At 45.6% G+C, this 17,902-nt stretch overlaps 1 protein-coding gene across 2 annotated transcripts in view; it reads right to left on the bottom strand.

The window, feature by feature from the left end:
* The window catches only part of LOC306924302 (low-density lipoprotein receptor class A domain-containing protein 4-like), a 157,111-nt gene that overhangs the window by 6,996 nt on the left and 132,213 nt on the right, over positions 1-17,902 (bottom strand). For both annotated transcript variants that reach the window (XM_079502771.1, XM_079502772.1), the window contains 3 exons: positions 6,522-6,676; positions 2,008-2,058; positions 1-328 (listed from right to left, as the gene is read on the bottom strand). The exon at positions 1-328 is cut by the window's left edge and continues 6,996 nt beyond it. In XM_079502771.1, the coding sequence (XP_079358897.1) occupies positions 1-328; positions 2,008-2,058; positions 6,522-6,676 (534 nt within the window). The remainder of the gene's footprint in view (positions 329-2,007; positions 2,059-6,521; positions 6,677-17,902) is intronic.

The raw sequence follows: 17,902 nt of genomic DNA, 5'->3' as shown, positions 1-17,902 counted from the left end.
GGCCTCCGCCTCCTCCCACGCCCGCCATGCCCCCGACACCCCCACCGCCGCCCCCCATGTCGATCAAGTCACTGTCGTAGATGGTCCGGTTGGGCGGGGCCCGCACCGACTCGCGGTTGAGCTCCATCTGCTGCTCGGGGTCGCGGAGCTGCAGCGTGCAGGGGCCCTGGTAGGGAGGGGGCTCCTCTCCGTCTGACAGCGAGATGGTGGGCGGCAGGTCAATCTGGTGCTGCAGGTACGGGTAGGTGGGCTGGAAGCGGCTAAAGCGATCTCTCTGCATGAAAGAGGGCGCTGTGAATCGCTCTCTGGCCTGCGGAGCATACAACACCTGCAGAGACACACAAGAGATTGAAAATCTCTCTGAAGCATCAGAATAGACTTTTTATAAAGTGAGAGGGAGAGAGAAAGAACATAGAGAGAGAGGGAGAGATATGGAAGGTAGTGGAAGCCTGGAAGGAAGCAACAATATGGGTTATATTTTATATATACAGGTATATGTCATGTCATATATTTATAACTGGTTATAAATATATATATAAATATAATATTAAGGATGCCTTAACTATACTCGACTAGTGAAATGCCTTGCAATGACACACAAAAAGTGTGCATAATATTGATCCCATATGGGAAATAAAAGATATATAAAGTACATTTTAAAAAGACTAATTTGAGTCATTACTGTGGCACAACCACAACTTATCAGTGATCGGTTATTGTACAGAAACGGACGAGGCAGCACCAGAACTGATGTTGCAATGACCAATGGTCATTTTCTGTGCCACAATTAAACCAGTCGATATGTCGTGTGACTATGAGGAATGATGGGCTTGCTGGCAGCACCAGCATTTCAAATTTTGCTACAGATTTGTTACTCGCTAATTACACTGCAATTATGCTAAAAGGGAGCTGTAATCCAAAGTGGTAAGGACATTTCAAAGCACTGCTTCTTGTCTGCACCCAGACATTGCATTTAATACTTCACGCCGTTTATCGAGTCCATTTTACCCCATCATACTTGTCGTCATTCTACATTCTGAAGCCACAGTTAATGTTTCCTTCTAAGACTGTTCTAGTTTTCAACGCACTTCTGTTGCAGCCAACCATTATCGGAGGAAAATGATTTCAATTAGCCACTGTGGCTCTAATAGGCGGCCCCTACTGACATGACTAGGGAGCGTGACAGACGGAAAAATAAACAGCACACAGACACACACAGAGAGAAGGGGGGCAGAGGAGAGAGACTAGAGCAGAGAGAAGGGGGGCAGAGGAGAGAGACTAGAGCAGAGAGAAGGGGGGCAGAGGAGAGAGACTAGAGCAGAGCGGGGCAGCTCTCAGACGGCTGTCTAGACAGTGTCAGGGGAGGTGTTGGTGATTAATGACGCACCAAAAAGCATCCCCCCTCAGGCAAAAAGACCCCCCCCCCACTGCATCTCTCTGCCACCCACACTCTCTCTCTCTCTCTCTCTCTCCATCTCTGTGTCTGTCTGTCTCGCCCTGTCTTTTTCTAGATCTCTCAGGGCTGTGCCACGTTGCCACATCGCTTCTCTGTCTCTCTCCCTTCTCTCTGTGGCTCAGACAGTGTCTGGGACAGGAAGACAACGTGACAGGGTTCAGGTGTCTCCGACAGACAGACAGACAGGTTTAACAGCATGGCGTTGCTGTCGGCCCGGAATCCTCCATATCTCAACTTTTTAGGTGTTTTTTCCCCTAATACGTCACACAATCACTGACTAAAGTAGCAAAAACAGCCGACCTACAAGCTCATTTGCAGCAATTTTTAATATTTATTTATTTTTAAGTGAAAGCAAGTGGTTAAGTGTGAAGGTTTTATAAATATTTAACCAATGAAAATTATGACTAAATAATAAATACATTGCATCCAATGGAACATAGGTTCTTTCTTCCTCCCCCCCCCCCCCCCATTTCCAGAACAGTTACGGCTTTGAACACACAAGGTCTCAGGGAGACAGAGACTATGACAGGGGTCAGTGCTAGCAGTCTTACCTCAGAGGCACCTTGCCGAGAGCCACCATCCGAAGGCCACAAGCAGCCATCCTGCAGAGTGACACAGGAGAGAACAGCACAGTCACCAGAGTGAGCTTTATGCTTGGATGCACAGCAGAAACACATGCAACAGTGGATATGACACATTAACCACTTCACACAGCCCTATTTTACACCTTGTCCTGCAATGGCATCGCATGGCGTAAAATCTACAAGCTCACAACGTGTAGTGTAGCAATGCAAAGTGGTGTGAGTTCTTAGATCTTCTGTTTTCGGCCATGTTGTAAAAAAAAAAGCAAAAAAAAAGCCTTGAACATTTTTGCCTGAAAAATATAAATGCCAACTGCTTCAGAATTTTATGGAGGATTAAACGGGCTCTGCATTTCATGGACAAAATACAAGTCAGACTGCAACAACAAAGAGAACGGGCACACTCAGAAACTCCAAAACAGGAAGATACTGCAGAGTGCAGACAAAAACAAACATCTTAACTAGGAAGTGGGAGATGAAACAAAAGTTCTGGGGAAAGCTTGCCGCTTCGAACCTAAATCTGGCACCCTTTCTTAGTGTGGGTACCACAAATGGCAGTTAGACCCAGCACAAACAAACCTACAGCAGGAAAGCCACAAGAAAGCCACAAAAGAAAAGGACTATCAAATAATGGCTGTTTTTCTCCCACTATGTTTGACTCAGGAGTCAGGACCTTGTCTCTGTTAAACAAAGGAGAAAGACGTAACAGAGAATGGAACTAAAATTTAGACAAATTAGCTCAATTTCTAGTTGTTTTTTATGCTCGTTTGGAGCAAAAGCAGTACAGTACATGCATGGCTTGCATGCAGGCATGATTGCGTGCGGGCGTGCGTGCGTGCGTGCGTGCGTGCGGGCGTGCGTGTGTGCGTGTCTCGTCCCGTGCTAATCTCGCAAACCAAAACGTTGGACCTATCAGTACCAAACCTTTTATGCATGCTGCTGGTAGGACAGCATGCATACAACAACATTTACACTTGGTTATTTTTTGTTATATTTAACATTAATGTTGTCATTCAATATGTAACCTTGCCCAAATTTGGAGTCATACTTCATAGATACGTCATAGATGATGTCACAGGCTGGTCACTTGATGCTGTTTCCCAAGATCTAGCTCATTTTCAAGTTTTGTTTACTTTTTGTTAAAATGCATTATTTTCATTATTGTACACAGCCCATAGTGATAAGAAAGACGAGAGAGATGGAAACAGGAAAATAAAAGACATACTGTGCATACAGACAGATGTACAGAAAGACACAGTATTGTCTTGTACATATAACATACAGATAAAAATCACATACGTGTGAAGTGGGGCTCTTATACATCATCATCGTTTGTCTAATCATCAATTAGATAAACAGATACAGATATTATTACTAGAGATGTCCCGATACTTTATCGGTATCGGAAAAGTATCAGACCGGCCCCTTATTTGGTCATATCGGTATCGGCAAATATGCCAGTCTAACCACCGATCCGATACAGGGGTAAGGGGTTGAAACTATGGCAGGTAAATATAATGTTGGGGCATGTGGAGCTTGCTTTCCAGTTGCCCAAACTGCAAGTGCACATTTGAGTGAGTAGTCTGCTATAAACACAACACGAGATATATAGCTAGATAGCTATGAACACTATTCCCGGTTGTTGGACTTCAAAATAAGATATCCTTTGGCCCGGACGGTTAGCTGTCTGGGCACCGTCCTAGGCTGCCAGCCAGACAGCGTGCCGTGGGTTCGACTCCCGAGCCCGACGGCCTTTGCCGCGTGTCACTCCCCATCTTTCTCCCCCTTTCCTGTCTAGTTACTGTACCCTATCAATAAAGGCAAAAAACGCCCAAAAAAATCTTTAAAATAAGATATCTTTTCTTTTTTTATTATTATTATATAATATGGTATCGGTATTCGATATCGGTATCGGCTAACACAGAAAAGTTGTGGTATCGGGATCGGATCAGAAACGAGTGTATCGGGACATCCCTAATTATTACATACCTCTAGTCAGACAGACAGACAGACAGACAGACAGACAGACAGACAGACAGCAGTATGTGGAAAAAAGTGAGACAGCCAGCAATGCCCAGCATGCCATATGTCCAGGACAGGTTGACATCGGTAAAAAATGGGCGAATTCCACCCAAGCCGTTTTCTGACCATAATATAATGATGATAATCCATTGATTACTGGACAATTAGCGGGAAAAAAACCCTCCATTCTGAGCGTTCCTCAGCGTTTTACCCGCATGATGGATCAAGCGCTAGATCTCTTCTTCAATCGCGCTAAATGTTTAATTTTTTCGTTCCATCTGTTGTGGAAGCATATATCTTTTCTACTTCCGAGCATAGACATGGTTACGCCCCGCCTGCTGCGAGGTTACTTTGTGGTGGGAAATAAATAAAGTACGAGAATGAATTATTTTTGTAGAAGAGGCAAACTAATATTGTTTATGCCGTTGGCCTGTTTATTTGTATACATGTGTAAACTTGAAAGATTATTGTACTGTAAAAATCTTTTTTAGTATAACAGTATTAGTTTACTATAATTAGATTAATACCTTGATCTTTATCTTTTTTAGTATAATAGTATTAGTTTACTATAATTAGATGAATACACGATAATCAACACTTTAGAACACAGCCAAATCAAATCATAGTACATACGTGTTCAATCAATTATTCAATCAAAGCAAACGGCACAAAAAATATTAGTTTGCCTCTTCTACAAAAATTAAAGTTACAAGTTACTGTCACGTGTTGCCATTCTCTTGTACTTGTATTATTTCCCACCACGGAGTACCCTTGCATCTCGGAGGACAGGCAAGGTGTCGGTAGGCCAATCAGAGGCAGGCGGGGCGTTACCATGTCTATGCTCGGACGTAGAATAGATATACGCGTTGGGGAATGCGTAACTACACAGAGTCGCTTCCTGCTTACACTGAACGGCATTTGACCGGTTTGAGACCGCCTACGTTTCTTAAAGCCGCAGCGCCTGTACCTGTATATATTTATTTTTATTTTCTGATGGGCGCTAGCCCCTCCTATATTCACCTATTAGTGTAGATTTCCGTCCTACACAAACATTAAATTCACATTGACAATGAATGGAGAATTTTACGTCATAGAGTCTGAGCAAATAGGCATAGTGTCTATTTTAGGTCATGATGATGTAACCTGTTAGCCACTAACAGGGGTTGATACATACATTACGTGTAAAATGAGGGGCGCTCTTGTCATCAATTTATTAGCGGACATTTGACATTCAAAGGTACATAAGGTGGTTCCTTATTGGTCAAACGCTCCCACCAACATGTGATTGGTTAGGCGATTTGCTCGTTTACATATGATGTAAGTTTTCCCTTCAATGTCAATGGCGTTTAATTGATGTTTAATTTACGTCATATCCAGCGGAATTTCAAACCCTAGACAGGCCCCAAAGTTATTGGTGCAGCCACGCCCGGCAGCCGAAACAGGCAGAAAAGTAAGGCCCGGTCCTACCTGGGCCCTCATCAAACCCTGTACCCTCAAGAGAATGTCCCCGCTACCACCCTTAGATCTCCATATACTGTATGGAGCTGATCTGTTCTGACATTCCATATGTTGATCTGACCTCATCAAACCCTGTACACTCAAGACATGCTCCTTAGAATTCATTCCATGTTGATCTGACCCCCCATGCCAGCAGTCTACCGTTAACGAGGCAGATGCGGATCGCTTCTCGCCCTCAGGCGTCTTACTGGTGTATAGGAGTGTGTGTGTGTGTGTGTGTGTGTGTGTGTGTGTGTGCGTGCGTGCGTGCGTGCGTGCGTGCGTGCGTGCGTGCGTGCGTGCGTGCGTGCGTGCGTGCGTGCGTGCGTGCCTGCCTGCCTGCCTGCCTGCCTGCCTGCCTGCGTGCCTGCGTGCCTGCGTGCGTGCCCCGTGTGTCGTCATGTTTGCACGGGGGCAGAGCAGCCAGCTGTCTAGACACATCGGTGCGGTGAATTAAACATCAAGGCATGGCTGGCGGTAGAGTGAGGCTCTACAGTCTACACGGGAGCTAGTGCTGCACTTCAGCGCGCTATAGTTCACCTGCAGACTGGAGGCAGCTGAGGCTGCTCTCTGCTCCTAACTGGGGCAGCATGCAGGGACACTGGCTCTGTTAAAAAGCACTGATTGTGCTCAACGGAGCCCCGGCGGATGCAAAGTAGTTAACTCTGCCTTCCCCGTTCTGGAGACGTAGAAGAGAGGCACTGCTAGTATTACCACGGGATCCTCTCTGTGTCTCTCTGTCTGGAATTTATACTTAGATGCGTGCCAGTGTCGCATACCCAAAGTATTTTTGGCGCACGACACGATGTGCAACCAAGTATAAATCAGGCTTCTGTCTCATACACTCGAACACACACACACACACACACGCACGCACGCACGCACGCACGCACGCACACGGACACGCACACACACACACACACACACACACACACACACACAACTTGGCATGGTGTTCCTCTGACCTGTTGCAGGGTGTGGTCGTGCCGGCGGGCCTGGCTCTGTCTGGTGATGAAGGACCATGTGGAGAGCTTGTAGTGGTTCAGGAGGCAGATGATCACCACCACCATCACCGTCATCACCACGATGATGATGACAATCTGGACAAACTCCAGTTCAGCTGCAAACGCATGCAGAGAGAAAGATGTCGGGTTAGAAAGAGCAGGAATTTTACACTTCATTGTAAAGTTCACTTTTGGTGTTCATGGATAGAATAGGTGTCCCGGGAGCGTACTGTGAAGTATCAATGAAGGCAAAAAGCCCCAAAAATATCTTTATAAAAAAAAGAAAAGAAAAAAGAATAGGTGTACCCCCCCCCCCCCAGCAATGACAGCGTGTCATGTTCTGTGCTGACCAGCAGAGGGCAGTGGAGGTTAACTTAATAGTCCCAGTCAGCCTGTCAGTGTGTGCATGTGTGTGCATGTGTCAGTGTGTGCCTCTCAGCCTACACGTTTTACAGAGAATAGCCTAAATCAGAGAAGAATGAGAGGGGGAGCTGCAGGGAGCTAAACTAGAAGTGGATTTTTGTAGTGTGTTGGTTTCCCTCGTCAAACAACAGTCAGTGCCCACGCACGCACGCACGCACGCACGCACGCACGCACGCACGCACGCACGCACGCACGAACACACGCACGCACGCACGCACGCACGCACAAACACACGCACGCACGCAGGTCTAGAGTTGAAGTGACGGGTCAAGGGCAATGCTAGGACACACAAGAATGATGCCTTACTGTCTCGACTGTGTCTCTCCTCTTGTTCATTGTTTCAACGTCCCGCCTCCCCTTCCTTCGTATCTCTCTCTCTCTCTCCTTTTTCTTTGTCAATCCATTTACTGTATTCTCACCCACTGTCACTTACTTTCTCTGACTCAATTCAATTCAACTCTCCCTCTATCTTACCTCCTCCTCCACTCTTCTCTGACTCCCCAGTCCCCTCCCCTCTCCTCTCTCTCTTCCTACCTCTGCACTCTTTTCTTCCTGCATTCCTCTCCTGCCCACCATCATTCCTTCTGTCCTTCACTCCACCCTCTCGTTCCCTTCCCACTCTGGGTCTCTTTCAGTCTCTCCTCTCCCTTCCTCTGTGCTTCTCCTTCCTCCTCTCCCTGCCTGCTGTCTGAGAGCTCTTTGTTGTTCGTCCTCGGCTTGTTCTGAGGAGGAATCTTGACCTTGTCTGGTCCTGGCTCCCAGTCTGACCTCTGACTCACACTCTTACTCATTGCTGGACACTGTCACTCTGTCTGTGTGTGTGTGTGTGTGTGTGTGTGTGTGTGTGTGTGTGTGTGTGTGTGTGTGTGTGTGTGTGTGTCCTAATTAGGACAATGACACAGTGTACATGAGAAATTCAGCTACAATGCCTCGTTTCAACTGAACAGAATCGCAAAAGGTTTCTGAGAGAAGGTACATTTCACCACAGTTCAGTCAGCCATGATCTGGTAAACTACCCACACACCAGTCATAGGGGGGCAGTAGGAAAGACATAATAGTCAATAGGCACACAGAAATATGAAAATCTCTTCCTGGAAACGAGTTGCGAGACAAAAACATTAAACCTAAAAAAAAGAAATACTGCTGGTATATAAGAAGCATTTAACCCATTCTTGGCGGGAACCCCTTTTGGTGTTTCAAACATTATGTTATAATTTAGCTATTGAAAAATAGCAGATCTACAAGCTCATAGCGCGCCACCGAGTGGCGCGCTATGAACTTGTAGGTCTGCTATTTTTGAAAAATCGTTAAAATGTGCCTCAAATCTTTCAGAAAATTGTCATGATTTAGAAAACTTTTTTTTTTAAATTTCGACGTCAGGCCTGAATGGGTTAAAGCCAATCCAGTACAGTCCAGTTTAACCCAACCTCTCCCAAATCAGCCCAGCCTTGGTAATCCTGTGCTGTTTATTCATCTGGATTAGAGTGGTTGTGTTGAGTCAGAGCTGAAATGTAAACCCACCTAAACCTGCCTCTCCTGCACCACAGTGGCCACAGGGGAGGGCTTGAGCCAGAACCAGAGGAGGGAAGCCAGCCCTACCCAACCCACCGACCTCAACCACATAAAAAAAAAAAAAAAACTGGTTGCTTAGAATGAAACCCAAGCCAATCAAACCAACCGACATTAAAGTGAAGGAATGAGGTACTCTGAACAAAAAATACAAACAAAAGCCAACAGAAACGATAGTGATTCTTTGCAACATCAACAAATAAAGAGTGGAGCGCACAGGATGAAACTACCGAGACTGACTTGGCCCATCTGTCGGAACAGTGGGACAGCTTCTGGATTGTTTTAGCAAGAAAATAAAACACAAGAACAATCTTAATGATGCATGCCAGGCAGCGGAACGACGATGTGCTTGGAACAAAAGTTAGAACTAAAGACATAATAGCAAACTGAAGAATTGCACACAGTGAAACCTAACCTAGCCATCTGTTTCTAACCTAGGTTCCCAACATTAGAACATAAACCCAACTTAAGCAACCCCTTCATTAAAGCACTAATGTAATAGGAAATGGATGAGGTTCTTACAGTAACTCCAATAGACTGAAGCCAGACAAACCGTCCCTTTTGATACAGCGTCAAACTGTTGAATGAACAAGCCGTTAAGAGTGAATGAAAAACTGAAGCCAGCCTCAAAGACACCCTGGCAAGTGGCAATGCCATTAACCACATATAAGAGTGTAAGGAATGGTGTGCTCAGAAAAGCCAACAAACCAGGCCTGTATAATTCACATAACAAGCCACAAGGGAGGGGACCGAGCTAAAGTTACGTTCAGAGAGGCAAAGTTCTAAAAAACCCATGTAACCCTCTCTCTGTTCAACCCCATTAGTAAAAGGGCAAAGAATGGTACGTTGCATGAAGAAACTATACTAGGCTGTCTCAAATAAGCCTGGCTCTCAGGGCCTAGAGTGAAGTTTTCATTTGGGAGCGCCTCCCGCCCAAAACAGAGCAGTGCTGCGCTCACCGCAGAAGCCACAGGGAGGGGACTGAGGGAGAGTTACATTCTGAGAGCCAACGTTCTGAGAAACCAACTTAACCAGGGCCTTTTGTTACCACGCCGGCTAAATATGAGACGACGCTGCAGTCCTGAAAGCCCAGCACGCCAAAACACTTCTAGGTTTCACACAGGACTTCTTCATCCCGCCGAGGTGGGTGTGGGTAGGCGACGAAAAACCAACATTTAGAGAAACAAAACCTTAAACTGAGCCTCTTTGTTACCACACAGCCGCAATATGCAGGGAAGAGGAACAATATGTCCTGATTGTCCACCAGGGAACGCAAACTTTAAAAACACAAAGTTTTGCCGTAGCTTTTTTTGTGGATTCTGAACCACAAGATGAGGAGAAAGTGGAGGAGCAAGCAGGGGCTTCTTCGCAGATATAACAACACAAGTACACAGTGGTTGGTTGGTTGGCTGTTCTTCTGAGTGGCGGGGTGTGTAAAGTGAGGAAGAGCGACAGTTAGGCCGGCAGAGACAGTAAGGAACATGTAACGGAAGGAAGGAAATTGTAGTTGTAGAGAGAGGAAAGGGGAGAGACAGACAGACAGACAGACAGACAGACAGACAGACAGACAGACAGACAGACAGACAGACAGACAGACAGACAGACAGACAGACAGACAGACAGACAGAGAGAGAGAGCTCCAGTCCCATCCCGCCCCACAGGCACTCAGAACACTGTGTACAGTCCTGAAACTTACCGTACAGGAGAAGCACAGACCACAGAACAGCGTGTGCTAGCAGTCTGCATTACCAACACCAATCTACTATTATTACAAGCGTAATCCGCTTGTCAAAACAACATCAGGCCAGTGTCTCCAGCCCTCTTGTGCTTTCTGTAGCATGAGTAATTTCAAGTAATTGCACGTCGCTTCCCTCGTACATTTTCTCTTGCTGTGGCGTGGGGACTGGGGAGGCCTCTGAAAGTGACCATTCAGAATGCAGTCTGACAATGAAAAAAGTTGAAATGCACACAAATAAAGCCCTTTTAGGCATGGTGGTAAAAACAAAATAGTGAACCAGAGGAACAACGTAATCGTAGGGTTCGTGTTACAAGCACGGTTGGCCTGTGATTAGGACTAAAGTTTGCAATGTCTGGCTGGCCCGGCTACGAAATGTTCCTAGAATTAAGCATCAGACAGAGATGGTCTGTGTACATTGATAAGTGGAAAAACAGATGACTAAGTGAATCTTCCGCTGTATCATATCATAAGAGTGTAGAGGAGTGACATGATAGTGGCCTGTTGTAAGAGAGTGAAGAATCGGTCGCAGTCACAACAGCATTAGCTTATCCTTCATGTCCAATTCAATGTGACACACTGAAAGGGAGCATAAACAAAGTGGAGTGCACGCACACACACACACAGACACACACACCCTTTTGACCTGGGTGTGACTGTGTAAGCCTCTGTGTCCGCGAGAGAGAGAGACAGACAGAAAGAGAGAGGGGGCGAAAGAGAGAGAGGGAGAGGTCAGACAGTTCAGCTGACCTGACACTGCAAACATGCTGTCACACAGCAGACAGACAGCAGAGAAACGGATAGTTGTAACTAGTGCGTAACAGAGCAGAAACAGGTGATAAGAAATAGCCTCGGATATGTGAAATAATTCAAGATATGCAGTCAATCAATGATTGATCAACATGATCAATGTCATGGACACCTGGCCACCATAAAATCAGTAAGTTATTTATGCTGTTGGTATATAAGCCTGTCAAGTACACTAAAGACTAACGCAAATTATTTTGTCCAAACATGCTACAATGTGAAGACCTACAGCCACAGACACATGCATATAATTTAGGTAATGGTTACGATAGCCAATCGGAAGTACTAGCACCCACACTGACTCATCTTGCATGTTGTAATCTAGTATTATTTAAAAAAAAGTATTTTAGTTCCCAGTTTAGGTCCTTGAGATAGTTCCAGGGGGTCCCCAGCTAAATTATAGTTTGGAACCAAATGGACCCTTATGGGTCTGTAACTCCAGAGAGTGTACAAATGGAACCAAATGGACCCTAATGGGTCCATTTGGTTCCATTTGTACACTCTCAGAGTTCAATTAACATTGATTTTACAATATAAATTGGGGTCTCAGTCAGAGATAGAAAATCACAAAATGCTACAGTATCAAAGACTTTTCTAAATGTCCTTTCATGTTCCATGTACATGCTTCATATTGTAGTTAGTGTAAAAGAAGAAGAACAAAAGAAGTGAATGTAAAGGGGTTTGAATTAGTCTCCCCCCCCCCCCCCCCACACAGCAACAACCAAAGCTACTTGTAGAAATGAGCAGCATATGGATATCAAGGTAAGGAGGTACACAATCACTTTACAGTCAAACTCTGCCATATTGCTTTAACTCCTGTATCTTTAAGATTGCCAAGATAGGGACATCATTATGGCCATGGGAAAGCAAAACATTAAGCCAAAATATAATTGTGGAGCAAATGAACTACTTAAATCAGATTTGAATGTGATGTCAGATCTGCGATCTGCGAGGGGAGCAGGGGAGCATTAGTCTCTTGAGACAGACTGTTGACTAACGTCAGGGCGCTGTTTTTCCTTTCTTTTCTTGGCGATGGGTTCTCAGATTGGGGTAGCACTGACTAGCTATTTATTTATTCAGAGCAGTACAGCTACTCCCACCAGAAAAGGAAATGCCTCTTTTATCAGACTACAGAGACTGTGCCTTCAACTTGTATCAGACTACAGAGACTGTGCCTTCAACTTGTAGCCAAGCAGAAACAGCAGCAACAAACGCTACGCCAGCAGTTTATGTTTCACTTTAAGAGAACAGATGTCATTAGATGCCAATTAATTCAAGTGTTATAAGGTATTCCTTTTCATTATACGCTTTTTTTTTTTCTTCTTCTTTTTTTAGGGGGGGGCCAAAAAGGTTGTTGAATGCGAAAGTTTGAGTGAGTGGTGGTGAAGAACAGGGTAAGTGTAAAGCTGGATTAGCTGCAATCTATGCCCCGATATCTTCACTTCCATCTTTGAAAACGTAAAGCCATTCCTCATTAAACCTGGGTTGTGGTCTGGAAATTAGTTATTGACGCTGCGATTATGCAATAGGCCTAATGCACGTCGAGAGGGAGTGCTATGCCGAGAGATATTGGCACTGGTGTGCTGTGGTCGTGGGCAGAAGACCCAAGGCCTATTAGTGTCATAGATCACATTATGTTACTGTACATTATCACATTCCCTTACATACCACAGTTTCATTAAAATTTCATGATTAGAAAGTGGAAAAAAGAAAAGAAAACTACAGCTGGCTGCTGGCAGCAGACGTTGCTACAGTAAACGGGGGGGTGAGCAAGGTAGATTGTAGAGATACTGGCAGTCATTAGAGAGCCAATCACCATGCCAGGTTGATAACTGGTAATAAATAAATAACAACTCCGATCCATGTTTTAAATGGAACAAAAGCGAACGTCTGGAATCCTTTCAGAAACTGTTATAGCGTTGCTGTCACATTTCAACTTTTTATGCTTTTCGTAAATGAATGCCGTGCTTGGCCTTACAAGAGTTTCACACAAAAGTAGCAAAAAAGAAAATAGCCGGGTCGCGTTGCGATTTTCTTTTCCTTTTTTATTTTTAAGTCGTTCTGTGGGTTTAATGAATATGGAACCAATGAAAGTATTAACAAGAGCTTGTGATTACATAATAACACAGGTTCCTTTTCCCGTTTTGTTAACACATTCCCTCCAGTTACCCTAGGCGGGATCGTGAGGCCAGTGCCAGTGAAAGGCAAAGGCCCATTTTGAGCAGGAAAACGACTAATAACTGCGTGCTACACGTGCACGTCGGATGTAGGCTGTTTCTACCATGTGAGTAAAAATAAATAAAAAATATTGTTTTTAAAGCTGGATTAATGCTCTTTAATCAAATCTTGTTTTGGCAAGTATTCTCGAGATTATCTCGTTTAGGCACAGATTGGGTTAAAAGTAGTGTTGGACATACCGACATTGACGATATTCTATAAAATTGCGGTCATCAGTGGTGGTAGAATTGGTGGTAGAATTACTTAAGTACTGTACTTAAGTACAATTTGGGGGTATTTCCAATTTCCAGTACTTTTACTTCTACTCCACTACATCTCAGATCCAAATATTGTACTTTTACTCTACTACATTTATTTGACAGCTTTACTAGTTACTTTATAGCTTTGGATTACTATTACAAAACATACATGAACCACTTCAGCCCTATAAACATTTTGACCGTTTGAAAATAGCCTCTACATCAGCTCACAATGCATCGAGACGCGGCTCTTGAACTGGAAGTATTAGCCAACGCTGTTTCCGTCGCTCAATGTGACCCTTCACTAGCATGAAACGCACTGATCTGCTAACCGGTGCCTCGCGCTAGGTTTTTATTGACCTCCTAATATCATGCCTCAACTCATATCACCTCATCTGAGCTTCAATTCCGAGATAAACGCTGCTAAAGATCGCGGCCATTACAGGAGTCTATGGCGCCTCATCTATAATGCTCGGAATGTGTTAAAGGGCTTGCCAGGTAGGCAGTGGGAACCACCAAGTTCAAACAGCTGACTGGCTGCCATCTTGGTAGTACCCTCAAGAGCAACCTAAATGCATCATTATATGCAACTTTTAGTTTTTGCATGCTGCTAGCCTTGTAGTTACTCCACAGCACAGGTGAGCAGTATACAACGGTGTACAGAAAGCTTTAAAAAGTGAGACCTTGACTTCTGAAGAGCACTTGTGGAGTTTCCGCATTACTGATTGGTGATTGGTGCTATATCCAACTAGAGGGGTTCCTAATTCCACCTCTACTGTTCAGTGCTCACTAAAGACTTCCATCTCAGGCTGATCAGCTCCACACTCTCTAATCCCACTCTCTGAACAGACATGCTTTAGACTTGATGCCAAGACTGCCAACTAAACCTGCTTTAGATGATATCCCTCAGGCTGTTCAACATCAAAATTGCCTAAAGTTCTCAATTTTCGAAGGAAGAAATGATCTCATCCTTTTTACAGGTCCCATATCATTTTAAATAGTAGCCTTATTTATTTTCTCCAATGTTCCTTCTTGTCTTATCCCTTAAAGATTTTCAATGATCAAGAGAAACAAATTATGACAGTTAAGGACAAAAAAACTGAGATATAAAAACGTAGGTATTTAGCCAAGTAGGTGCAAAAGAAAAAGAGCATTCTATGTTCCGACTTGCTAGTTCCTCTCCTGCTGTCCAGAGATGCCCAGCCTCGCTAGAGGCCTGCTGAGTTCACAGCCTGCTGCCCACCACACTCTCCCACACTCCCCAGGCACAGAGCCCTCTCCCCAGCCTCCTGTCCGACACTCTACCCCCTATCTACTGGAGGTCTGGGACCCATAGGCTGACGACGCACGCACGCACGCACGCATGCACGCACGCACGCACGCACGCACGCACGTGTGTGTGTGGGAGGGAGAAAGAGACAGGGAGAGGGAGAGAGAGAGAGAAGAGAGCCAGTGAAGGAAGAGAGAGAGGAAACGCACAGTCGCACACACAGTCACAGACTGGCAGTAAGGGTGGGCGCACACACGCACACACACTCTCCTTGCTGCCTAGTAGTGTGCGTACAGAAACACACTCACTCAGCCCTGCCTGCTGCCACTGCCGTTGCTATGGTAACCCTTGGGCACGGTGCCGCGATCAACAAGGCCTGGAGCTGCCGGGGCGCCATGGCAGCGACCTGGCTGGCACTCACACGCGCACACACAGAGACACACACACACACACACACAGAGTGGCACAGAGAGAGTGAAGCAGTGGGACTGAGAAAGAAGGTGGATAGTGTGTGTGCACACACACACTGTGGGAGGGAGAAAGAGACAGGGAGAGAGAGAGAAGAGAGGCAGTGAAGGAAGAGAGAGAGGAAACGCACAGTCGCACACACAGTCACAGACTGGCAGTAAGGGTGGACACACACCACACACACACACACACACACACACACACACACACACACACACACACACACACACACACACACACACACACACACACACACACACACACACACACACACACACACACACACACACACACACACACACACACACACACACACACACACACACACACACACACACACACACAAAGCTGTCCTGCTCAGAGTTGAAGGGAGAAAGGGAAGGAAGGAGAGATCAAAAGAGAAAAGGATGAAGGGACGGAATGGAAAGAAGGGAGGACGAAAGAAAGGCAATATGGCTGAATAAGTAACGGAGGAAGGAGAGAAAAGAGAAGGGGAAATGACACACACACACCTCCTGAGAGTCACGCACTGTGAAGTCTAGACAGTTGATATCAGTCTGGCAGCCGCAGCAATAATCTCTCTAGACTATGCTGTGTACGTGTGTGCGTCTGTGCAATTTGTGTGTCTTTGTGCGTGAGCTCAGTCAGCAGCATGCAGCACATATCAGCCTAGATACAACTATCTCTCTCTCTCTCTCTGTCTCTCTCTCTCTCTCTCTCTCTCTGTCTCTCTCTCTCTCTCGAAATAAATGAACTAGTTTAGTTGCTTCACCCTGAGGAGAGGAGGGCTGTGTGTGGATAGTGGGATCCTAAGCCCATTAGCCAGGTGTCTAGGGGTCAGGAGTGGATGTGTGCACACGTGCGTGCGTGCGTGCGTGCGTGCGTGCGTGCGTGCGTGCGTGCGTGCGTTCGTGCGTGTGTGCGTGCAAGAGAGAGAGAGCAAAAGAGAGCGAGGTGCCAGACATGCTATGATGGCTATGGCGACAGGAGAACAAACAATTATACCAATGTCTCAAATTTCATTTCTCTCTTTCCTCTCCCCATTCCCTCTCTCTTTCTCCTAATGGTTCTCTGTTCTGTCAGGGCATCTTCAGACACTAGGCCAGCCAGGATTCACCATGCAGAGTCCATCCAGCATGTAGGGAGGACAACACATATCCATACCCACGTAAACACGGGGCGTTTTCACTGCACAGAGAGTGAAATAATGGACCCAGGTGGTCATGTACTGTATGTATGGGGATGAATGGGTCAGTTTTGATCTCGATTACATGACCCTAGAGATAATGTGTACCGATTTGCAGAGTTTTGGACAACTTGGAGTACCAAAAGGTGTGCTTTGAAGAAATCGCGAAATGGCGGAAAATCTAGTCTAGCGCAAAAGGCCAGGGCCTATATGAGGAGTGTCATGATCTAAGGAATCCAGGGGGGAAATCATTTTGGTTGCATGGCCCTGTTATAGCTCCACCATGAGACCAATTTGACAAAAACACACAAGGAGACCATCAGGTCAGAGATGATCAGCTCACAGACGGACACATGGACCCATCCGGCCTGGCAGAGGCAATGACATAGCTAAGGCCTAATTTGCACTTTGGAAGGAAGGACTGTGTCGAGTCGGGGACTGCCCATAAGTCAGACATCCCGTTAGTGGCCGGTTAAGATTCCCCCGTGCTGCAGGTTAAAAATCACCCGTGGCTCCCGACATGCGTGGCGGGTTACAACTAATCTGTGCTGCGGGTTAAAAATCACCTGTGGCTTTCTGTGAGGTTATAGGTTTGGGATAGTGTTAGTAATGGTCTTACTAACGGAGTTGACAATGCGTAATTTTTGTCAAGCAATGCGCTCGTGCGTCACAATGTCTTAATGCATCACCATCTGCGTGATTAACCATGGATATTAAGGTGGAGCAGGTGAGGCAGGATAGCGGTGCAGCAGCACAGCAAGTGGGAGTAAAAAATGAGGTCTTCTGCGGTGGCTAAGCTACATCTGTACACTGAGCACGAAGTTAGCTGCGCTTAACGGCTGGCTTAGATTGATATGAGGTCCAATGCTGAGCCTGCAGTATTAGGCGACTTTGACTTTGACTCTAGAAGAGACTAACGTTGGCCAATCAATTCTTTTCCTATGAATATAATTTAGTAGACAGGAAAGAAGAAACATCAGGGCGTTGTGATGATATATAATGAATATTAAACTATACTAGCCAAATAATATTATGAATTTTCAGACAATAAAATATTCATGAACAGGAGAAAAGGAGAGGGGTGGGTGCTAAAGTATTCATCGAGAGTGACTGAGCTGTTTGAACATGTCCCCTCCTGAACAACCATTAGTCCATACATACACACACTCCCCTGTAGCCACAGCTGGCCTGCAGTCTCTCAGGTGTGTGCGTGTGTGTGTGTGTGTGTGTGTGTGTGTGTGTGTGTGTGTGTGTGTGTGTGTGTGTGTGTGTGTGTGTGTGTGTGTGTGTGTGTGTACATTATCAGAGCCAGACAGACAGGATAGTGTCTAGACAGCCCCCCTTCACTCCCCCTCCACCATAAAGCCAGACTGACTACTCTCTCTCTCTCTGAGTGATTGAACCAGC

Source organism: Electrona antarctica (assembly GCF_951216825.1).
Source record: "Electrona antarctica genome assembly, chromosome: 6".
NCBI lineage: Eukaryota > Metazoa > Chordata > Actinopteri > Myctophiformes > Myctophidae > Electrona > Electrona antarctica.
Note: the sequence above shows the minus strand (reverse complement) of the source record. Positions and strands in the feature narration are given on the sequence as shown.